Consider the following 25,112-nt stretch of genomic DNA (forward strand, 5'->3'; position numbering starts at 1 on the left):
AGTGGGGGGGAAGGTTGTTTCCTACAGACTTACCATTTATTTGCAAGTTCTTTTAGTTGGGGAAGAAAGAAAATCATTTTTGGTTTTGTGTGCAAGGAAATTTTTCTTTCGCCTGCTTCCCACTGGGTCGCTCTCTTTTTCTCTTTGCCGCCTTCTCTTTTGGAAAGCCTCAGTCTCCCAGCCCCTTGATCAAAGCATTCCGCTATTCTGATTTATTGCCTGCTTGGAGAGGGTTCTCCCCCCCCCCCCTTTTTTTTTTTTTTTTTTTTTTACAAAGGCGACCTGTGATCAGCCATTACTTTCCTTGGCTGGCTTATAGGAATCTCTTACATTTGGTGTTCGCTGGTGGTGGTGGTGGAACCGCACTTGGATTCTTTTATTTCTCTCTTCTCCCCCCCCCCACACCCCTTCTCTCTCTCTCTGTCCTCTGCTCTCCCTCGCTCCCTCCCCCGCTCCCTCCCCCTTTATTCCATTGGGGAAGCCGGATTTGTGGCCGTGGTGGGGAGGGGGGGGAGAGAGAGGGAGAGCGAGCGACCGAGCAAGAGCCATGGATGGCCCGACACGATGCAACGGGCTTCGGAGAAAGAGGAGATCCAGATCGCAGAGAGATCGGGAGAGGCGATCCAAAGGCGGATTAGGAGGGGCCGCCGCCGGTGGGGCCGGCAGGACCAGGGCTGCCTCGGTCCTCTCTTCCTCAGGCTCGGAGAAGGAAGACAATGGGAATCCACCATCGTCCCGACCCAGACCCCCCAGGAGGAAGAGGCGAGAGCCCTCCTCGGCAGAAGAAGACATTATCGATGGCTTTGCAATGTGCAGCTTTGTCACTTTTGAAGCTTTGGAGGTAAGGCGGACCCCCCACCCCCCCAGCCTAGCCTCCCACCCCAATGCTGCTGGTGTGCCTGGCTCATTGTTGGGTTAGGGGGCGGAGGGAGAGATGGCAGGGAAATCTGTCTGGTGCCCCTTTTCCCCGTCTCTCTCGCTGGCTTTCACACTCTTTTCTGCCTGCGTTTTCTCTCTGGGTGGATAACAATGCAGCGACCCCCCCCCCCGCTAATTGCTGTGGCTGCCTGTCTGTTTTGTTTTGGCTGCAGTTGATGGGGGGGGGATTTCCCCCCTCCTCTTCTCTCCAGCACTGGGGAGCGGTGAGGCTGCTTATTTGGCGGGGAGGGGGGTGTATTCTCCTTCACTAGAAGAAAGGAAAGTGGGGGGAACTCACGTCTTAAAGGGTTAAATGTACTGGGAGAAGGAGGGGAATCCCTTGCTGACATCTAAAGGGCTTGTTACCCAATTGTCCCCCTTTTTTCCCCCTTCGAAGTGTTTTTGCTTTTTGTGTGTGTGGAGAGCTCTTTCTTTATTCCTTGAACACCTGCAGCGTTGCTTTCCAAATGCACATTTCCCAGCCAGCCAAGCTTCTGGGGGGCGGGGGGTAGCAGGAGATTAAAAAGCGGGGTCTATCGCGATTGGGAGAGACATGTCAAGATAGATTTGGGGGGGAGGTGGGGAAAGATAAAAATGGGAGGGGCGCTTTTTCCTCCTTGGGATGGAGGAGAGAGAAATGTTTGAACTCACAATCCATATGTGGGGAGAAGAGAGTTGTTGGCTGTGTGTGTGCGCTTTTTTCTTTTTCTGCCGACAACCGGAGCATGTTGGTTGCAGCCCTTCTCTTCTGTCCCCCCCCAGCCCCGTCCCCCTTGCACCAGAGCAGTGATAGAGGATACAAATGAAACTTTTCTTGGCTATTCTGTAGGATTAGAATTTTTCGTGGTCATTTGCACTGATTCATTGTCAAGGTTATACCTGGGGGGGAGGGGTGTGGGGAGGAGGAGGGAAGGCATGATAAGAACCACTTACTAATTGCAAACACAGCTAAATGTCTGTTTGCAGGGTCTGTGTGTTTTGGAGGATGAGGGGGGAGGGAGGTTGTGGTCTACCTTTTTTTGTGGTTGTGTGTCCTGACCCTTTAATTTGGGGGGGGCACCCCCACCTTTGAGAGATGTGATGAAACAGCTCCTGTTCTGATCTGAAATGCTTCTGTGAATCCGAACTAAGGTCCCTGTCCCTGCTGATGTTTCAGGACACATCAAAGAGTCTGTTACAAGTGGTCCTACTTATTGTTGGTAGTCTTCCTAGTGCCTCCCAACCCTTGTTTTTTAACATGTACTGTCACATCTGGGGGGGGGCTGGCAATCATACTGGAGGCACCAGCTGTTCTTGTCTTTAAAAAAAAAAAATAATAATTTAAAGACAAAACGTGATAGGAAACTGGATGCCATTTAACTCGCTGGATTTTTTGTTACTTGCTGAATGTATCCGGTTTGTCTCCTTTTGAGCCCTGGAAGTTACCACTTTAGTGTCATTCCAGGAGCCAGTCTGCCCTTTCATGCCCTTTCTGGCTCAGGGCATATTATAGACCCTTCAGGCTCTCTTAGAAAGCACAGCCTGTGCATTTCTCTCCCCCACCTCCTAGCCTGATCAGGATACTGTTTAGTGTTTAAACATTTTAAAATAGTGTAATATAGTGTAATCCTACACTGTGTAATCAGTTGTTTTAAGATAGCTTTGGCAGTTTATTTTAAGGGCCTTTTTTTATAAATGACACGTTGTAGAATTTTACCAAGTTTGTGTTGGGGAAGCCAGATTTATTTGGGTTTACATTTCATGGAATTGCAACTGTAACAATTATGAACTGTCAAAATAAATGCGAAGATGCAACTGATCATTTAACAACAGTGTGTATTTAAACTATTTAAATATTTATCCAGTAATAATAGCATTCTGTTTCTTTACACTGGGATCCAAATTCTGTTCAGTTACATCTGTATGAAGCCAGAGTAACTCCACTCAAGTAACTTCTTATAGTGTAACTGAAAGGAGAATTTCTCTCACCGGAGAAATGCGCAAAGTGTATGAGTTGTGATCCCTAGTAAACAATTACCAGTTTTATAGCCCTGGCCTACCTTGGTGAGCACTTCGATGGGTAGCCCCGTTCAAGCCAATGGGAGTACTTGTGTGACTGACTAGTGTTCACCAACAGGAGTGAGATTTACAGAGGCTTAGGCTTAGTAGACCAAAATCTGCTTTCACTCAAACATCCCAGTCGTGTGAGTGGGTGTTGTGTTTGAATAAGGATTCCAAAATTTGGTCAAAATCCTTACTTTTTGGTGAGCACGTTTTATGGTCTGTACAAATGTTGAAGAGTTGCTATCAGCCTGCTCTTGTTTGAACTTGGTGAGGAGCTTTTATAAAATAACTTAAATTCGGCTTTGCTTGTTTTTAAAAGGGGAAATTAAAATTTCCCTTATTTTCCCTCTCTGCTAGTCGAAAAATGGCTACTAGTGGCTTCCTGTTGTAAGTGTGCATCCCTTGAAAGGAGTTCTCAAACATTTTGCAAGTTAATATTCTATTCAGAAAAAACAATCGCCAGCACACTGAGATTTGACATAATTTAATATTCATGCGATAGATGGCACATCGTGACCTAATGATTTCATGCTGCATTGACAAATATTAGAAATTCATTTACAAAAACATAAGACTAAGACTAATTATATTTGCTGAGAAAGCTCTAAGGATCAGAGACACAGAAGGGTCAAGCACACTTGCCTAATATGGCTGGGATTAATGTGTGCGTTTCTTGTGGCTTCTTGATGTTTTGGTTGAGTCTTTAAAGTACTAGCAAGAAGACCTGAGAATCACGACTAAGTGAGATGATCGTGGTAGTGATCAGGTGCTGAAATACTTGAGGGGACACATACTGCAAGAAAGTTTTTCTTGCAGCATTTGTTAATTTACTTGGTGAGGGCCTGATCCAAAGCCAAGTGAAACCAGTGAATCTTTTTTTCCTGATAACAGGAAAAAAAATTGTCCCCAGCTCTTTTTCTCTGGTTGAACCTCAGCTATGAGCTCAAGATTGAATATTGCCGCAATACCATGGAAAGAAATAAAGGGCTATTTCATCCACAGGTGTAAATCAGTCTAGCACTAATCCAATCAATGGCACCACATTGATTTATACCAGTTGAGGATCCCACCCCAAAATCCTGAAAAGGAGAAGCAAAAGATGGTTTCTTAAAGAAACAGTTAGTAGCCAGACAAGGGCAGTGGCATGAGCTGCAGCTCTGTTTGAGAACACCTCTCCAGTGAGAGTAAAGTGACTAGATGTCCTGAATTTTATAGGGACAGTCCTGATCTTCAGGGCTTTGTCTTACGTAGGCGCCTATTACCCCTACTCCCTGCCACAATTTTTCACACTTGCTATCTGGTCACTCCAAGTGAGAGATCTGCCTTGGGGATGGATGCATGGTGCTGCCCCTAATCCATTATGAATATTTTAGTAATTGAGCATGATGAAGCAGTGTGAGTGTCATGGAAGCCAGTGGGCCCCATCCTTTTACTTTGTAAAACACATTGTGTTGGCACTACTGGGAAAAAATGCTTCCTGATTGTGCAGCAGACTCCCTAGGATGTGGGAGGAATATTGTGAATGGATGACATGTATGTACAGGCAGGATTGTGTAAGAGAGAGGGGGTTCCATCTATGGTCGTTGTATCCAAAGAAGAGAGGTGTATGTTTGCTAATGCCAGTTAAGCTACACTGTACCTTGAAAAAAGTTACTGTCTTGAACCAAAGCTACTTGTTTCACTGACTGCCACTCTCTGTCACTATTCTTTCTGGCGTTTAGAGCCTTTTCCTTATCTGGCAAGTTGGTAGGCACCCCTTATCTCTTGATTCTTATCTCTACAGCAGGGTGTCTTGGTCTCTTAACTGTTCAGAATAGTAGGTGGAAGAAGAAGAAAGGGGTGAAGGGAGAGTGGGAACTTACTGTTGTACAATGTTTCTGGATTCCTCAGACTAACAATCCAGCAATTTAGGGGCTTGCAGTGACTGTTGCTTGAGTGCTGCTTGAGTGTAAATTTGCCAAGAGTGGTCCTAGCCTTGCCATAATTCTCTGGTTAGCAAAGGTAGCTTGTGGACTTGACTCTACCTATCCTCGAAAGCCAGAGAATTCATTTTGTGCATTTGAAACCTTCAGATCTGTTTCTTAGTTTAAGCATTTGGAATGTATTCCTAGAATTTGCTGTGAAGCACTGATATATCTTGTTGTGACTGTGCACAATATGCATTACAAGTTGCTTAGCTTCATTGTCTCTATGTCTGCTCTCCTTGGCATTTCAACTTCTTATTTGATGTGAAAGGAGAAAAGGAAGGGGGTTCAGTGCTCTGACCACTTAACTCAGCACAGCAACCAGAAATGGTTCTGTGGTTGTTCTCTGATGAACAGTACTTGTGTGACTCTGGCCAACAGTAGAATCTGCAGATGCTGTTTTGGCCAAGGGACAAGGAGGACTTTCCAGTAACCTCTTGGAATGAGGATGCCCAATTTTTTTTCCATTTGTAACATTCCCTGTTTTGGTTTCTCTGTAATTAGCTGTGGCTATTTTGAGAGGGAGACTTGTCAACTAGTGCTCTGGTGAAATAACACTTCACTAAGTCTCCCCACACTCCCAAAGCTTTGTGTGTATGTGTTGTTGGGGGAGGGAACAGGAATTGACACAGTAATGAAGATGGCTTATTGTGATGAGAGATGAAATCTGACCTGAGCGTTGAGGATAGTACCCAGGGAAGTACTTTTTTTCCTGAGTCAGTTCAGCCTAGCCCTATAGAGTAAGCAGCTGGTTTTATTTTCTGAACACTGAGCAATGTTGCTAGTTTTTCCATGTGGGCAATTGTTTAGCTTCAGATGGGACTGTTTACCTGAAACAGGACACACAGATAAAGCAAACAGAGTTATAAACAACAAATGTGCATGATGTGTCTGACAGGGAGAAATATACATTTAAATGGTGATTCTTGTTTCTTAATTGATGTCTGCTGGTAACCTGTGTTAGATATGCTTTGAGACTATATGCTAAATTATTGTATGGTAAAGACTTAGAAATGGGAAAGACTTACAAATGTATGTAAAGGAGCTGTTAATTGAGTTACAGATTCTATATCAGATCATTCCATCCACTCAGAGTAAAATTTAAGCAGTTGTTCCACTGACGTGGATGCATGATGAAGGCAGATGTTATAGCAGCTCTGTGTACTGAGAGAGAGAATGATGTAAGGGTAAAGTTTAACTGCTGGTAGGCACCAACAAAATGTGTAAGTAAGACAGTGTTTGGAAGATACCATGTGCAAGTTCTTTTTCTGTATATTTGTCAGACTCAGTCAATTACAGTTCTGTGCATGCATCAGAGAACAGGATTTTGCCTTTAGTACTTTTCTGTGATACATCTCATCATCCTGTATGATCCATTGGAAAATAAGTGTGTTTTTTCTTGTCTCTGAAGCTTCAGTGTTCCTATGTGTGAAGAAGAGGTCACGTGTCACTAGGTTGGGTACCAGAAAACATGGCTTGTGATGTTTCTTTCTTACCAGTCTCTTACCCTGCATGATTAGTATGCCTGTATATTCCTTGAGTTTTCATCAAAACAAACACTTTGATCTGCCTTTTTTTATCCCTTCTTATTACGGAAGAAACTTCATTTTCACACTGCTGCCAAGTGTTTATTCAGCGCTGTCAGCAAATCTTGGTGTCCCTATGATGTTTGTTGACTACACAGATTCCTTGGGGTTTGTCCTGTAACCTTGTATTGCATGTGTGAGTGCTAAGATTTAGACCAACGGGGGACAGAAGGCAGTAACTTAAAGGTAAAATGTGCCAGTGGTGGGTAGTGTTAAGGTGGGTACAGTTGGTACTGGTTGCAGGGGGTCAGTACTGGAGATGGTTCTTTCATTAAAACTGTAGAGGAAATGGCAAACTTATCCAGGATCAAATTTATGGATGGTCTGGGAAAGGGGAGCAGATCATGAAGGAAAATGCTAAACTGCAGAGTGACATGGAGAAATTTAAAACTGGGATTACCCCCACAAGATGAGGCTCCAATAGCAATATTTTCAAATCTGTGTCTCTAAATTTAGGCATTGAAGTAAGTAGCTCGATATCTATCTTTCAGAGAAGGAAATGTTTAGGCTACACAGGGATGAGATATTTAGATTACTGGGAGATTCGAGTGGTCTTTTTTGGCTCTGCTTTTAATGATTATGGGAGTTAAATGTGAATAGGACAAGAGAGACAGACACCCCCCCCCCCTTATTCTTCTCTGTCATAACATCTTTTTCTTATACCATTTGGGGGGAGAGAGAGAGAGCGCTTTCTCACTAAGTATCTGGGGTCTCTACTAGGACGTGGGAGTCTGAAGAAATACACTTATAAAATAAGGATAAAGGATCAGGAACTCAAAAGGAAAATAATCACCACAGAAAGGGAAAGACAGCAAGAGTCCAAGTAATTGAAAGAGTTGCAACATTGAGATTGCTAGAGAAATATCAGGGACTGGACAGGATCACTGAGAAGTAGAGGTATGTTACTGAAAGTGGAACTTTCAGGTAAGATCTATTGCTTTATATGTAAATGTTCCTCTCAGAGATGGATACTGGCAGTAACAGAGGAACTATTGAGCAAAATCTGTCTCTGCTTAAAAAGCTCTTGTTGCTTTCCAGTTGGGAGATGTCTGGCCAGAATATTCTACAGTGTAGTCTATTTATTTTTAAAATGGACTGTTTCTATCAGTTTGAGTTGGAGCCCCCACCTTGTTAATCTGAAGGTCTGACCTGCAGCTTTCTAATTATCTACAGTAAATTAGAAGTTTTCAATCTTTATTCTGAGCAACAGTAAGTTTGAGTCAGGCTTTAAAAGTAGCCCAAGCTCAAGTTTAGTGAAGTCTCAAACGCAATTAGTGAAAGGGTAATGGAGTTGGGAAGTTGTGGGCTGAAATGTGGAAATGTTTAACCCACCGTCTTCCTTTATTTGAATTTCAACATTCTGTTTGAGGCAATCTAATGCCAGTTCTATTAAGGGAAATTGATTGCAACGCTTCTCTGTGCTTTTTATGTATCATCCTGACAATTTATCAGTTCAATATCTGTGCTCTAGTTGAGGTTTGTCAAATCCCAAGCTGCGCTCTGCTGTACCCTTTACCTTTTAAGATAATGAGTTAACGAGTATCTTTAGATTCTTCTCCCTGGTAGGATAGCTTAGAAGCACTAATCTTGACACTTACGTTTTGAGGAGGAGAGAGAAGGTTTTAACTGAAAGGGTAAATCCTTGGAATGGGAAACAGTGGAAGGAAGTATTTTATTTTACTTTTTTGGGGATGGGCGACGGGGCGGAAAGGGAGTGAGAAATGAAAGTAAGTCAGCCTGAGAACTAGAATAGGATTCCCTGGCACTGCAAATATTGCTGTGTGTGTTTAATTTGATCACATTACATGCCATGCTATCTGTGTGAATTTACGCTGATGTCACTGTATTTACCCAAATCTTGTTAGTATTAAAAACACATGAAATGAAGGCACAGTCTACATGCCTAGAATTATTAACTTCTGCATGCTCTGGAGTTCCTGCTTGTGTGAATCTTGTATTGTTACGTGCTCTTGGATGCAAAAAGTGCTGATACTCTAAATGTCATGATGGTCACTCCACAGCACTGCCTGTGTCTCTTCAGGGTAAGGTTGGCAGACCCCGTCCCTCTCATTTGTGTGAATTTTCTCTCTTAGGAACTGTTTCTGAACATTTTGAATTAATTAACATTCTTTCTCTTAAATGGCACCTAGAGCAGGCAGATTTATTTTATTTATTTTAATCAAGCTGGTGCCATTACCATGCTAGAGCCAATCTTTACATACATGTCACAAGCTCATTCAACAGTCAACCATCCTAATCTGATGTAAAGAGGCTGCATGTTGTGTAAGGGTGGTTATTTGAGTTAAGGTGTCTGGGAGAGGTTTTGTGGATGCTGCAGGATGACTGTGCAGAGTCAGATCAGAAAGCTGAATTGTGGCATTCAGTAGTAGATTGCAATTATTTCTCTGGCAGAGTTCACAGCACTGCGTTGGGTTAGTCACAACATGTCCCCTACTTGGGAGGATCATAGTCAGTTAGAGGAAGATTTGTAAAATGTGCTGTTCATTCCTCCCCATTTTGCAAGTAATACTCTATAAAAAGCTTTCATTCAAGGATCTCTGAGCTTTTACTCATGCTGCAACTGGCAATGCTATGGAAGGGTGTTAAACTAGTTTTACAGATGTTTAAACTGGGGTACATATATTTGCAAAAGTAAATGTAGGGGCTCCTTCTTGAATGCATCTGACTGGACTTGTGTAGAGTGTATGTGTGTGTGTCCCCTGCATGTGTACATGTGGCCCTGACTTCTGTGCACATCAGTCATTGGGCAAATCAGGTGGGTCCAAAAGTGCATGCACATGTTTGAAAATGTGGGGCTGAGTGACTTGTTCAGGGTGCCAGTGGGAGTCCACATCAGAGCCAGCTACACTGGCTTCTGTTCCTTGGCTTCAGTTAATAGACAACCTGGTATCCATTATTCCACAGTGAAAGGCGAATATTGATTGCCATTAGATGAAAATAAAGAGCAGAAGCAAAAATGAGTTTTTGTATTATGTGAAGTTAATTGATAGTTGAGGTTAGTAGCAAAAAGAGGGAAAAGTCGTGGCTTTATCATGGCCAAAAAGTTCAAAAGTCTTTCTTTTAATTTTTAAAAGTCATAGCACACAATGTTTTAATGAATAGTAAGCATTTGGCTACTGGAATTCTGTGAAGTCAAAATTTTTTTCCACAAAATATTAACTGTTTCATAGACTTTCAGCAATGATTTGAAAGTCTTTAGAGCACTATTACAGCAGTCAGACATGGAGGCAAATGTGCGAAAAATGAAGTTTTCTGCTCTGTAGTAGGTTGGTTGGGGTAACAGAGACCATCGTGTTTAGTGGAACGGTACGTAGTGGGGATAACACTTAGCATAAATAGTCTCTTGTCATTCAGTGTCTCCAAGCACCTACCACTTTATTTCTGCACACAGTTGCATGGGAAGTCAGAGGAACTCTGCTCAGGTTAAGGGCACTGTACCAAATATTAACTAATCCTCACAATATACCTATTACGAAGGTAAGGCTATTTTTTAGCTCCCCATCATAGGGAAGAAATGAGACCGAAAAGTGGCTATGGATTTACCAGACACCATGCAATGTGTCAGTGCCAGACTAGTCATTAGAAGTCATTGCCACAGTCTGTGAGGTACATGTGGTACATCTTCCTCCCGTTGGCCTGTTGCTAGCTTTTCACCTTAGTTTTGTCAGTTGCACATTTTACCTGTTGCTAAAGTTTAGATGAGTAGAAATATCATTACTTAAGGCATTGATTTCCTTCCCCGCCCCCTCCATAAAGCCCAAAATGACCTGAGACCTTCCTATTTGACAGACCACATCTCTCCCTGTGACCTTCTTTTGTGGTTGAAATGATTGGGACACTCTAAGTGAACCCCTTATTACTTTAAAGGAGGAGGGGGGCTGCTGGTCATGTGTCTTCTGTAAGAGTGTTTTTTTCCTTTCCAGCACATACTCTCTCCATCTCATTCTGAATTAGGCCAAATCTAGTGAACTTCCAGGCATGCTGTAAAGGCGTGTCTGTTTTGAATGGGCATTGGTGGAGGGCTGAGGCAACAGACAGTAGGATTGGGGTCCGGTGGTATTGTGTGGTGAGCAGGGAGAAGGTTGGAGAAGAGACATGCTGCTCTTTGGACAATTTATGTTGTAATTTAGTATTATTATTTCTAAGGCTTAAGTGCCATTGATATTCATGGGATTGGCACTCTTTGGTGTGAAAGTCTGCCCTCTTTTAAGATCACATTAAATACTGAAACTCGTTGTCTGAGGTTCAGAAGAATATGGGTTCTCTGTTTTAAAGGAGACACATTTTTTTTTTCTTGTTTCCTTTTGGGTTTTACCAAACTTTTGCTGGCTATTGTGCTCCTATGCAGTGACTCTTCCAACATTAGTCATTTTAACTATGGAAAAAAATAATAAATGCAGTTATTGTGGTTCAACAGCTGAGTCTGCTGGACTTGAAAAATAAATGTTAATGAGTTCTGGGTTCAGAAAGATACATCTGGTGGATGGATTTGCCAAATTTCCAACCTCAGAACGTGTGTTGAAAAACCCAGTAAATTATGTAGTTACCAAAGTGGATCTTTATACGTTTATAAGACCTCGGTCCAATTGACTTTTTATAACTACAAACATTCTCCCCAGAAAATGCAATCCAGAAGGACACACATGTCTCTGTGAACTGATAGAATTTGTCACAGTATGCTGCTAGTAGTCCAAGAACTTTTTGAAGAACCAATAAATCTATTAAAATCTTGTTTCTGGATGAGGGGGAAAAAAAGGATGGTTGAGACTTTGAATGTGCATGATGTGTGGGCTAGTACATCGTGGCTGTTTGCTGCTGAACCAGAAAACTTGTAACAACTGTTTGTGGTGTGTGTGTGTGTGTGTGTGTATGTTTATAGCTATTTACATAATGAAGAAATTTCTTGAGATTGTACTAACGAATCAAGATGAATGTAATTCAAAGAAGCAAATTGACACTCCTACATTAAAGACAAACTATAAACTAATACACCTGTATGCTATCAGTTATGTATTAGATGTCTAGAGAAGTCTGCCAGATATGCAAATAAAAAGACATTGACAAATTTCCTTGGGTGTGTGGTGGTGGAAAACACAACTATTTTACTTTACCTAGCGTCGTCTGGGTTTGCCACAACAATAGAATTTAATAATTGCATGTCCCTGATACCTCATGACCAGAATGTGACAAATAATAAACAGAGGTGGTGGGGAGGAGGAGGAGAATATATGGTCTTGCTATCAAGATGACTGACAAATGGGAGGAGTACACCTTACTGTGGAGCTTAAAGTTGTAAACCAGATCGTAAGACTCACCACTTCAGATATTTCCCGTGACTTGAACTGTGTGGTACTTGTGGATCTGTGACTTTCAGCAGGATTTGTGCTGTCTGAGGTAGGTTTGAAAACTCTACCGAAGATACTTGGCACTCCCCTCAATCCCCATGCTGTTGCCGCTCTCAGTAGTCAACTGCATGAGTTCTGAAAATAGATGTTTTGGGCATATTAGGCCAAGTTCAAATCTGATGCAAAGTGGCCTTGCGCATTCGTGTACCTGTTCGGAATTTGGCTCATTGTCTGTTTCAAAGGACTTCCTCTTAATCTATGGTCTGACTCAACATGGTTTGCCTAACTCTTCAGGTTCAGAAGATGCTGTCGCTGTGGATAAGGATTTCACAAGTGCTATGAAATGATTTTTCTCAGACTAGAGTGGGAAGGGAATTTCTTGTCTTGTTAGTTAGGACCAAGCACCGTAATGGGAATATTTGAAAGATCTTGTCTTTAGAAGTTTTTGCAAGGTTCCATGTCTCTGCTTTAATGAGTGACTGACCAAAGGACTGTCTCCCCCTTTATATAATGCTTTCCACTGCTTATAGTCCTGTCCTTTTTCAAAGGATCTCAGATACTTGGGAAGCCTTGATCAAGTTAGCAACGATATCGGTAGGATAGTATTGCATCCGTTTTTAAGACTGGTTAAACTATGGGGCTAAGGATCAGACTTCACTAGGGTTTGGGTCAGGCCCAGAATTACCTACCCCAAGTTCATACTAGTTACAGAGCAAATCTAGGAATCCTGATTTCCAGTGCACTTCAGCCACTAGACCATTCCTTTGATGTAAATAAAATCATGCCATGATCTCTAATTTTAAAGAAGGGTGTTTTGCATAATGCAAAATTTGTTCCTGGCTACTTCCATAAAAGCATAAAAATGCATGTTGTTTTTATAATTTTTATAGATAATTAAAGCCTTTTTTCTTCTAATATACATGGACACGGAAGATCATCATCATCGATCATGCCAAGTGTGTGACTTCCAAGTGATTTTTAAATGCTAAGTTTTTGTCTTTGATACTTTAACTTTTTTCCACCTGTAATCTTTCATGAGTGCAAGCTTCAAAAAGATAATGAGTAAAACATACTTTTATCTTCATTAATTCAAAACACCATTCATTTTCTAAATGCAATTACAGACAATCCTTTCAAGTTTCCTCTATATGAATGAGTAAATTTCCCCTATCTTTATTTTTTTGCATGCCTAAATACTGCCATATTGCCTAAATTGAAAGGTACATTGTCAGTATAAGTGGTTTTCTTTGCCTTGGGTAGTATTTCAGCTTCCAGGAAGTAATATTTCTCATAGATTAAAGGCTTTGACATGCTGTTGTACAGCTTCATTGGATTTTTTTTTCTTGAGGAGTTGCGAATAAATACTGGATCTTGCACTTGTCTTTAGTATCCAGCTGTAGACACAGTTATAATTTCATCTTTTATCTGTGTTTTCTCTATAATGTGGTATATTGACATTTCCTGTGTATGTGGATGGGAGCAGTAAGGATTAGTTTGTTTGTATAAATCAGTTGATTAGTAAAATTTAGTTTTTTTGTCTTTATGAAAGTTTTAGGCTGGTTATATTTCTGTTGTTTCATTAGAAATGGAACCCCTGATATCACTATTCCTTTCTTCACCTTCCCTGTTTTTATTCTCCCTTTTATTTACATAAAACATAGGAGAAGAGATCCCCAACCTTATTATTGGACAGAAACAGAATCATAGATCTGGGTTTCCATTAGACTAAGTCCCTTTGAGCAAGTCTGGTGGTGCAAAGGCTCTGTCCATCTCAGCCCTGCTTTCAGCTTCTCTATTTGGACAGTGGTTCTCAACCAAAGGTCTTCCAAGGAGTACTCAACTCATCTAGATTCTCCCCCTCCCCCATGCACACACCACGGGGCGTGTGTGTCAGATGGGTTTAAGGGCATTCCAAATGCAGGGCCAGCCTTAGGGGATAGCAAACATTTGCCTGGGGCCCCCTGCCACAGAAGCATAGGTGCTCAAACTAGAGATGTTGGTGCATCCCCCTGGCTTGACGTGGATTCCATTATATGCAGGGTTTACAGTTTGGTTCAGTGGCTCTCAGCACCCCCACTACACAAATTGTTCCAGTACCCTTGCACAGGGAGCCCCACGAAGCGAAGTGACATGCTTCAGCCCCACCAACTGTGGGCTTGGGCTTCAGACAGGGCTGACAGGTGGACAAATGGGCTCAAGTATCACCCTGAAATGTAAGGAAAATATTTATATTCCAATCGGTGATGCTCCTTGTATTTGATTTTTATAAACAAGCAGTTAAGTGAGGTGAAATTTGGGATATGCAAGACAAACGAGACTCCTGGAAGAGGTGTAGGAGTCTGGAAAGGTTGAGAACCACTGAATTTGTAGGGGCTTGGGAATGGAAGGGAGGAGATGATGTTTGGAGCAACCTGCAGTCCACCTATTGTCTGCTTTCTAGGGGCTGGTGAAGCATAAATCAGAGCAGCTCTGAGGCTGCTCTAACTGATGCTTGGACTGGGAAGGCCCTTGAATATCCCAGAATGCAAGAGAATGACAGTAATTTAAAGCTGCCCTTGTCTCCCTACTCCAGCTGCAGGAACTGGAACTGGACAATTTGACATTAAGAGTTTAGAGATCGTAATGTCCTGTTGTATCAGGCAGAGCGTCCTCCTGCCAATGCTGAATAAATTCCTGCAATCTGTTCTTAAATGCTTAGTACTGTTGTCAATGACTCAAGAGAATTGCATTTTCCTTTGTGGGTCGGCTTCACAAACTTGGATTTCCCACCGTTAAACTTTTCCTGATATTTACCTTTCAGTTTCTTTAATTTCATCCCATTATTCCTATTCCTTTGATGCACCTCTCTCTCATTAGTGTTTACACTCTCCCAATACTTGTTCACTGTTGCATGTGCCATTCATCTAAAGCCAGATAGTTTCTGAACAAATGCAGTAACGAATAGGGTAGCTTTATGGAAAAGCGCATGAATATCAGATTTCTGATGGGACCAGGTACTAGACGGTCCCTTTAATGGAGAGCTTTTGTGTGACTAGCCTTTTGAGAAGTGCTTTGCTTGCTCTCGCTATTTTGTATCCTGACACAAATGGCTCTAGTATCCTCATTTGCACATTTCTACATCTGTTATCCATATTTCACATTGGTTCTGGCTGCATTCTTATTTTGTTTTGCAAAATCTACCCGAGATTAGGGACGGAGATGTATGTTTGCTGAGGCAGCTTTGGAAATTGCTTTGTTGAAATACAGCCCATATGGGCCATTGTAAAATGGTTACTGCAGCATATAATTGCCTCCACAATGACGTGCTTTGTCATTTTACTTAAATCTTCAAACAGGTACTGCTGTATCCTGCTGACAGCAGTGGTGGTAGTCGAAAACATATGGATTTGCAAAGGCATTACACTGTCCTTAGTTCAAGGGTTAGATTAGTGTTGGAGCATGGGTCACTATATTTTCAGTAGGTAGCTGTCAGTCTACACTGGACTACGTTGGTACAGGTCTGTTGCATCTTAGGCACATTTAACATGCGCGATTTCAGTTGTATGCGGTCAGCAAAAACAAGAAAGAGAAACAGCAATTTAAATGTTTCTGTAGTGCGGGCGATTCCACCCACCGTTATGCTCAATATAATTTTGACTATACGCAATTTTCGCTTTATCCGTTGACTGTGGAACGTAACCCCAGCATAAGTTGAGACATATCTGTAAACGTTAGGCTTTAGCAGTGGATTTTATTTATTGATTTAAAAATACATAGTGATATATCTGCATGGGTGTATAGAGGTGGCAGAATCCATGCAGCCATAAATTCTCCATATAGTAGTAGTGTCTCTGAAGAACATGGGCCTTGTTACCCTTCTTGATTCATATTCCCCATTTGGGGCTTGCCACCACTGCTGCAAACGCTTCAGGAGAGATTGGAGGTAGCTTTCCATACAACCTGAAAGAGTTGAAAAAATCATGCATTGGGCTCCCTGAAATCACGACACTGGCTTAAAAACCTTTTTTTTAAATTTACCTTATTTTTGTATAGTCTTGGTCATAATTTCAAGGGACTAGAAGCTTTTTGTAAAATAAAACTGAGATTGTCACATGACTCCAGGAGCTGGAGCTTTAAGAAATATCACAAACTTCCCCATTAAAATAGTTAGAGGTAACAACAGTGTAAATCATCTAGATGTGACCTTGCACATGAGAGCACTTGAGACTTCACGATCATAGAGTTTAAAACCAGAAGGGACTTACAAACCATCTAGTCTGTCCTCTTCCTGTATGTCACAGGCCACCAACACCCCCAGACCTGCCCACTAAACCCAACAATTGAAATCAGACCCAAGTATTGCTGTCAGTAGTCTTGGGTCCTGTAATGTGCCAGGCAGTGCAGCCTAAATTGCTCACTGTTGTTGTGGATTTCAGTGATAACATAAAAAGAAGGGGGAGGATTTCAGGCCTGGGAAATCATAGGGGTAACACATTAAAAGCATAAATAAGACACCCCCTTTTTAACTCCTGCTCCTCCCCGCCCCCATAATCCTGCTTCACAATGTGTTCCTAGAGCATGCACAGAAAGAAATAATAAAAAAAAAAACCTGTCCATAAACAGTTACCATTCTTTATCTGACACTTAACGTGTAATGTAGCTTTGACAGTAACCAGGCTAAAGGGACTTCATATGTACACGTCAAGTATCTTTCCCATTGGCAGCAATCATAAAGAAATTTTGCCTGGAAATTCCCCTCCCATCCCCATTGTATCTCTTCACCCAAAAAGCCGACTTGGTGGTGTCCCTCGGGTCAGCTGCAGTCACATCACCTTCTCTCATCATCAGCAAAATGCTGCTGTTTGCGTTTGCAAGCTTGCAGAAATGCATAAATCCCTCTCAAACCCACTGTCCCATTATCTCACTCTTCAGAGATGTTCTTTAGTTAAGATGGTGAGTTGGGAGATGTGGGCTCAACTTCTGGTTCTACCACAGGACTCCCTGTGTGACCTTGGGCGAGTCACTTGGCCGTGGGTTCAACATGCTGAAGAGCTGGCTAAACAGGGACAGCTTTAGGCTTTGCTTTATGCATCTACTTACCTTAAACACTTTGCTGACCTGGGCTCCGAAGTCCTGATTCAAGAAGTGCTTAAACATATGCTTAAAGAAACTTTAAGTAAAGCATGTAGTTAAGTGTGGTCTTACAATGAGATTAAGGCCTCAGTTTGTCTCTTCTCCCCATCTGTAAAATGAGTCTGTTAATACTTCCCTATGTCTGAGTGCCATCAGGGTAAATTCACTAATGTCTGTGAGGTGCTCCGTTAGTAAGGTTTGGGGCTAAATACCTAGATAGTTCCCATGACACTATCAGGCTGAACACACCTACCTGATTATAAGTCATTTGACTGAGTAGAATACATTTTTAGGTAACTGATCATCAGACCCTTTCTAAACAAAACCAACACTGTGAGCCCAAACTATGTTGACAGTGACAGTTTTAGTGCAGAGAACTGACAGTGTCTACCTATGGCAGTACCTGATGAATGTGCTATTTTTCTCTGAACTGCAAATTTTATAGTAATGTGAAAATTAGCGTTTAGTCAGGTTTTGCTTGAGTTTTCAATCAACTTCTGACAGCCTCTCTCCAAGCTGTGGTGTGTATCAAGGCTAAGCTATAGCAGTATCTTTCTTCAAATCCACTGCAGAGCAAAGGAGAAAAAAATCCTGGTTGCAGCTTTGAGAAATGTTTAAGGATGTATTGCTGATTCTGGCAGCTGGGACTGTGATAAACAAATTAGGGCTGTCATTACTTCCAGGGAATCCTAGTGTAATATATATGTCAGTGTTAGGGTATCTCTATCACAAAGTGGCTCTGTAAAAGTAAAATTTTTAAAAAATCCTGGTTTAAAATACTTGGATAACAGATTAAAAAGAGAAGTTGCTGTGTGATAAAGGTTTGTGCAAGACAAATCCTAGAGTCGTGTACTGTATGTGCCACATATTTGCATGTGGCAGCAAATAATCCAGAGTTGAAAAGGCTAAGGGTCTAATCCAAAATCCATTAGTCCGATGCATAGACATCAATTAACACCATTGCACTTTGCCTCAGGCCCTAAGTAAGGCTGATTCAGGAGAGCCTTTAAGTACAGCCCTGTTGATATTTACTTCTCTCTGTAAAGCTCTTTTGAGGGCTCCTGATGATAACTATGTAAGAGCTAGTGGTTAAAATTAATAGAAAATGCTTAAAATTAAGCACATGCTTAAATACTGTTATGAACAGGGATGGAGTTAAGCATGTTCTTGAATGCTATCCTGAAGCGGGGCCTTGCTAACACAAGCTTGCTGTGTGTTGGTTTTTGTTTTGTGTTTTTTCGTTTTTGGGTGGGTGGGTGGTGGTGGTGGTGGTGGGAGGGCTAGGGGGCAATTGGGTCCAGATCCTGTGAAATACTGAGTCAGAGAGTTGAGGGCTCTCATCACCTACAGGATCAACCCTTCACAGAGAAAAGTCTTGTGTGTTGTCTGTTGTTCAGAAAATACATCCCTTCTCCGCATTGCCGCTTTGCTTGCTGGTACGCCTGATAATTACATAGCAATGACAAAGCATCGAGATCTCTCTGACAAGTAGCACCACCCTTGGATTCTGGAGATGTACAAACTGAGGTCCTCCACCTCCCCTTGATGCTTCCGCCTCCACCCATGTATCTCTGTGCTCTCCAGTACTGACTAAACAGGTGGCAAGATTCAAATCACCACTCTATGAATGAAGTTGAGTTCACTCTCCACAATAGCTCACCAGAGACCTGTTTTGTTGCAGAACATTGATTAAATAAATATTCCTGTGCATACAAAAGAGGAGAAATCTGTTAAAGCACTCTGCAGTTATTTTTTTTTCCTACAGTTATTTTTCCATTAGCAGCAAGGAACTGCCTTTAATTTTTCTGCCACCTCCTCCACCCTGCCCCCCACGAACAACTTCTAATACATGAGTAATGTGCAAACAATTTAACCTCCCTCCAGTTCAGATATGCTAACATATTAGCTGTGGCTCAGTTATGTTTTGATAATCCTTGGTAGTCTGTGCAGGGTGGTGTTAAGTGGTTCATGCCAGCGTTTTCGATGAAGAGGACATTTTTCCCATTTAATTTCAATGTTCACTCTGTTAGATAAGTGTTTTCCATAGCATCATTTGGGCACATGGTGCTGCAAAATAAGCTGTTGCAAAATATTGACAGTTTGAGTAGAGTATCAGATTTCTGGAGAAATGCGAAAACGGCTAAATGTATTTATTTATTTCCCCAGTCTTCCTACTGAGGTGAAAGCTATTCTACATAGTCAATGTCAAATAGTGAAGAGGTAGGAGAGTGTGTGTGCATGTGTTTATATATACGTGTGTTTAAAAAAAATAAAGGAAAGACCCAATTCTGATTCTGTTTATATTAATGTCAGCCAAATATGGCTGTTGTAAGCAATGGAGTTCAATTGGTGTAAAACAGGTGCTTGTCAGATCAAAATCCTGTCAAATGTCTTTGAAGAAAAACAGCTGGTTCTGAGCTCAACAGACATCTGTAGCGCTTACATCACGAGTTATTAGTTGAAAGGAACGGTCCAGATTTGGATCTGATGCTACTTTAAATGTGGAAAAATGCTCTTGAAATATCAAGTATCAAGGCATTCCTCTGTCTTTACCTGGTGTAACTGAGAGCAGACTCTGGTGGAAATAGTACCACAATGGGAATGACTGACAAGCTAGTTGAGTTGAAAATAGCTTCTTTCAGATAAGAAGCATTGCTAGTTTAGATCCATCAGAAATAGGCCTTTGCCATCAGCTCTCTGGCACACTCGGCCTCTGGAATAAGCAATTATTCAATGATACCTTGTACTTCAGTAAAAGGCATCTTGTGAAGGGGAGGGGGCTGCCTTTTTATTTCATTTATTTATGTATTTTTCTGTAGAGAATCTTAAGTTGCTAGCATTGCTGACTAGAGTGAGAGGAAGTGCTTCCCCTCTCCCCCTTTTGAGGGGAGACCTAGAAGAAGAGACCAGAGTAGCTAGTATGGACTAGCTGTGCCCTAACTCCATGTGACTGCTCTGACCCCACACCCACACGGGGACTTCGCTATCCCACACCGCCAATTATTAGCAGAACAAGAGGGGACACCCAGGGAGTTAGGGTAGAGTAGTTAGTGCACTGTACATTCATACACTATCTTATTCCACACTAACCTCCTCATGTGGATAAGCCCTTAGGGGCTCGGTAAGCCAAGGAATCATGCTAATAAGGTTGCTTGTTTGAGTGCTTCCTTTTGTAAGAGTGACTCACTGAGAGGAATGGGGATCCTGCTTCTGTACTAAGCTCCTATATCATTGACAGGATTGCCAAAAAGCATGGCTTGTCCTCTCCTCCTTTCACTGCTTTGTATTGCTGTGGGCAAGCTAAAGCCCGGTTGGAAGTGGGAATAGTAAAACCTCAAAGTGTCTACTCTATCTTAGTGTACGTGATTAGTTGGAAATGACATTAATGAGGTGCTTTACACAGTAACATGCCATCTGTTTACTGTATTCTTTCTTGGTGGTACAATTTTATCTTTTCAGGTGTAATTTCGTGTGACTTCTCCCCCCCTTGGGCACTTATAGCTAATCTGCTCTGTACAACGTTAAGAGGCAAGGGACTGAACTTAATTCCTGGTGCCAAGTAGCAATATTAAGGATGGCCATGGAGCAATGGACAAAGTCTCTGACTGAGAGAGCAGTCCATAGGGTGGCAAGGAGGAAGAGTCTAGTCTCAGGCAGAGTCTGTAAGCCACTGGAGTGAAAGCAGTGATTAATGGTATCATTGCTTTTTAGCTTCATCAAAAGATTTCAATTTATGAGAGCGTAAGGGATGCTGATTGTCACAAGAACCTATGAAAGGGTACAGAAAATATGAAATTAGCAAGAAGGAATGAGAGTTAATTACTGAACAGTGATTACTCTGATACAACCAATTATTGGATCATTAAATGTTTATTACCTTTTAAATCTCCTTCCCCCCCATAAGTGTAGTTTTATCCTCACTCTTTTTTTTTTTTTTTTTTTTTTTTTTTTTTTTAAGAGGTCTCATACATAAAAGCCTCATTCAAAGCATATTTGTATTAATAGTATTTTGTGCTAGCCTTGGCAACTTAATCAACTCATTTGGCTTTTCTCTGGTCTGCAGAGAGATGGTCAATTCCTGTGGTCCTTATTAAAGGCCAGGTTACCGCCTCTCAAGGAAGGACAATGGGAGAGGTCTAGTAGGAAACATGGGGGAGAATCCAGTTGTGTCTCAATTTCCCTAGGTCATTCCAGTAGAGAGGTGGAGTTTGACTCCTTTCTCCATTCCTGCAGAGTGAACAGCAGGCTTAGTTTTCATCAACCATGGATTCTTCCAGATCATGTGCATCTTTAATGACTGCTGGAGGTCGGTGCAGTCCAAAGGCGCCTTGATTCCAAGGAAGCCTCCTTGATGGGGTTCTTTACTATCTGGATGCTGCCCCCAAAACCTCCTTTAACGGGAAGGGGAGTTGCATGATTCAGATGGGGCTCCATAAGATAGTGGGTTCTTGTTCACAGCAGGGAATTTCACCCATTCAGATAGGGCTGAAATTGACAACTGCACTTACTTGGGATGACCTATGTGCACGTTGATAACTTTTTAAATCTAAACCCGGTGTTTTTAAGTGTAGCCAAGGCACCTATTCCTTACTGAGGATTGAAAAGTCACCTATTGGAGAGTTACTGAGTGAGGAATAAATCGCCTCTCCCTACCATCACTCCTCAGGTGAAGAAGGGGCTTCTTGTGGAGTGTATACATGTGTGGGTCTGCATGCACAGATCAGGAGAAGTGGTTTTGTACATGACGTGAGCATTGATCTGGGCTGTCTGGATGAGGAGACTGTGTAATAGGGATTAAATTTAGGATCAGTGTGAAACAATCATAGAATATCAGGGTTGGAAGGGACCTCAGGAGGTCATCTAGTCCAACACCCTGCTCAAAGCAGGACCAATCCTCAGACAGACTCTTACCCCGGTTCCCTAATCAGCCCCCTTAAGGATTGAATTCACAACTCTGAGTTTAATGAAACAAGTCACCATATAGACACCTCAAGAAGAGGAGATGGGATGTAGAATTCAGGGTGTGTGGAGATGGATAGCCTGTGAACGTGTACAGTTGAGTGGAATCTGTGGATACACATTTCATAGAGGTGAAATGGCAGAAGGGACCATTAGAGCCTCTCATCTGACCTCATGTATATCACAGGGGTGTGTGTGCGTGCGTGTGTTACCCCTTGTGGGTGGGTTTGTGTGCATACATCAATTTCTGAAATACTGCCGTGGTTGAGAATCTACAGTGACTGTATGTGCGGAGTATGCATCTCATGCTTTTGTTGTTTCCCTCTGGAGGTAAGTGGTGACACCTTAGTTAAGAGCATGACACCTCTCCATAGCTGTGTTGCAGGCAATATATGCAAACAAATAAGAACTTGCCTATTGTGTATGAAATGCTATCCAGTTTTTGAGTGAAACCTTGGACCTTGTATTTTTATGCAACTCACGGTGCCAAAACAGCGCTTCTCAAACTCTCCTCTAAAATGTGTTTTTTTTCTGTTGTCATCTCCTTCAACTCTCACTCCCAATGGGAAAGCTATAACCAACAAACAGTAAGGATTGCATGTGGATTCTGATTTACTTTCTATGGGTGTGTCTCAAGTTCTCCCCACTGCTCTCCGTTAAATATGGATCCACATGGTGAAGAAAGTTTCAGTGAAACTGCCTTTGTTGCAGCAGCTGGGGCAGAGCATTGCACAGGGATGGAGATTTTAGTCTTTTTGGAGACTTACTGACGTCACTAGCCTTTTTATAGACACCTTTCAAATAAAGAGCCTTCAAATTGCTCCCCTTTTAAAACTGACTTGACTTGTAGAAAGAATAGCACATCTTCACTTTGTGGGACAAATCTATTAAGCAGGCTGGTCAGTAGAAATTTCTACTGTATCAGGAGATAATTTCATGGCTATAGTGCAAGTCTGTCAAGTAAGAACTTGTCAGTAATATTTAGGGATGTGTCACTTTCAGAGACTCTAGTTTCCACACAGATATCTGCTCTGAGCTAAATATTGTTGTGAACATCCTGCAGTAAGCTGTTTTGTCCAGCCATAAAAACACCCATTATTTTGTAATGATCTCAGCATCAGGGACACAAACTAGTTCATAGGGCTTAAGATCCTGTCTGTATTATCTGAGAAAGTGAGGGTGCCACAGCCACTCTACTGGTTGCTTCTGCTTGTAGACACATGTGCAGTTAGCCCTTTTTGACAGCCCTGTGTTAAATACCAGGAACGTCCCTCTGGATTTCCTCTAATAACACAATGCACAGCAGCAGTTGTAAGCTGTTTTTGTAATGTCACAGCCTTGCTGAGAATAGCGAACCATGGGCGACCTCCTACTGGAGGGAAGCAGCCTGAGAAGTATTAAGCACTTTGGACCTTTTTTCGAGGATGTATCACTCGTAGCAGGGATGTGGAAGATGGGCCAGTCTCCTAGGCTGCTACAGGCATTAGGTTTCAATGAAAAGGCAGCCAGCAACAAGGTCAAAACAAGGCTGATACGCATCGCAAACAGCGACACTGGGAAACGGCCATCCAGGTTAATGCGCAAGGGCTATTGGCACTCGTACAGCAAGTGGTCAGCTTGCTGCTGAACAGGGTCTGAACCAGGAGATTATGAGGAAGGTTTACTTCTCACAGTATAATTAATTAGCATAATTGATAGAAATTTTCTGTGTATGTGTAATGCTCATTTTCAGCTTCTGTTGAATTCTGTTGTGCCTCAGTGTTTTGCATGTGAACTGCTTTGCCAGCTTTACGAAAGATGCCTATATTTGTGTGGCTTTTCATCATTTCAATATGCCCAGAAACATCGGCAGTGAAGAGTTCTTATTCTTATTCGTTCCCCGCCCCCCCCCCAAGGGTCTGTTTTGTTTTGTTTTTCTCTAGTGCGTGCTCCACCTCTGGAAATGACATGGCCCAGGTAGCACTGTGCATTAGTCATTACCAAATAAGGCAGACTGGTGTCTTGTGAATCGTGTATAAGGTTCATATTTGGGGAAGAGTGAGGGCAAGTGAGACTTAGTCCTGTCCGTGATATTCATTTTCAGTTCACACAGCGTGCAATTGAGCCCCGTGCAAGGGGTGAGCTCAAGGCCAGTGCACCAAATAAGTTCTTAAATAGCACACTGGCCTTGTGCTGGTCTTTTGCACAGGAGTGAATGAGGCTATCTTAGGACTCAAACATGTCAAAGTCTCAAATTTGGTACTTGACTTTTCCTGCAATTTGGAGGCCACACTTGATTATCCTTGGAGGAAAATGGTGGTTGGCTTCTTTCGTCAGTTTGCAGAACACAGAGTAGAGAAATAAAATTGGATGTTGTCCAAATTGACGCCCTTTGGAGTCTCTGAATTCTGGGGACCTTTTCCTGATCCTGGGGGTACCCACTTTGGCAGCTGCAGTTATTCGGGGTGTCTAAAGCTAACCCCGAATATCAGCTTAAAGTAAAAATGAAAAACATGCAGTAAGTCTACTGCCAGCTCTCACAACCTGATTGGCTTGTGAGCATTAGTGCTTTTCTTACAGCCTTAGGCCCCCGTGTCACATGAACAATATAGTTCTAGCCCTTGACGTTAAGGAGAAATATTGGAAAACATGAAACCTAAAGGTGCAAAAGCCAGAAGGAAAAGACTCCCAAATTGACTTAAGAAACAGGTTATATATGTAATCTCTTGTCATGGATTTTGGCGGCAGGAGGTGGAGGCTGACTCATGACTTTGAGTTGGACAATACTGAAGTCTTTCAGGCTGATGGAAATAAACCTACCCTCTAGTCACAGCTGCCCCTGAAAAAGGCTCCTAAAGCCTGGATTCCCAGTTGAGGCTTGGAAATTTGGACTCCCAGCTCTGTGAAATGTTACCTGGAAACCTGCAGCTAAAATCTCTCTTGCATGCTGAGTTGAGAACGTTCCTCAGAGTATTTAGATGTTAAATATTCTGGAATTTCAAAGTGGCGTGTAACACTTAAGCCTCTACCTTTTGTGACACTTAGGCCAGGTCTACACTGCGACTTTAAATCGGTTTAATGGCTGATATACCGATTTAACGCTGTATCCGTTCACACGACGTCATCATTAATATCGAGTTAAACGGCTCCTTAAATCGATTTCGGAACTCCTCCCAAACGAGAGT

At 42.1% G+C, this 25,112-nt stretch overlaps 1 protein-coding gene across 5 annotated transcripts in view; it reads left to right on the plus strand.

The window, feature by feature from the left end:
• The first annotated feature begins 475 nt into the window (after nucleotides 1–475).
• Nucleotides 476–25,112, plus strand: part of AUTS2 (activator of transcription and developmental regulator AUTS2) — a 986,700-nt gene continuing 962,063 nt past the window's right edge. For all 5 annotated transcript variants that reach the window (XM_075073927.1, XM_075073930.1, XM_075073929.1 and 2 more), the window contains exon 1: nucleotides 476–841. In XM_075073927.1, coding sequence (XP_074930028.1) covers nucleotides 548–841 — 294 coding nt within the window. In that variant the 5' untranslated portion in view covers nucleotides 476–547. The remainder of the gene's footprint in view (nucleotides 842–25,112) is intronic.

This window comes from Chelonoidis abingdonii, chromosome 20 (assembly GCF_003597395.2).
Source record: "Chelonoidis abingdonii isolate Lonesome George chromosome 20, CheloAbing_2.0, whole genome shotgun sequence".
Lineage (NCBI taxonomy): Eukaryota > Metazoa > Chordata > Testudines > Testudinidae > Chelonoidis > Chelonoidis abingdonii.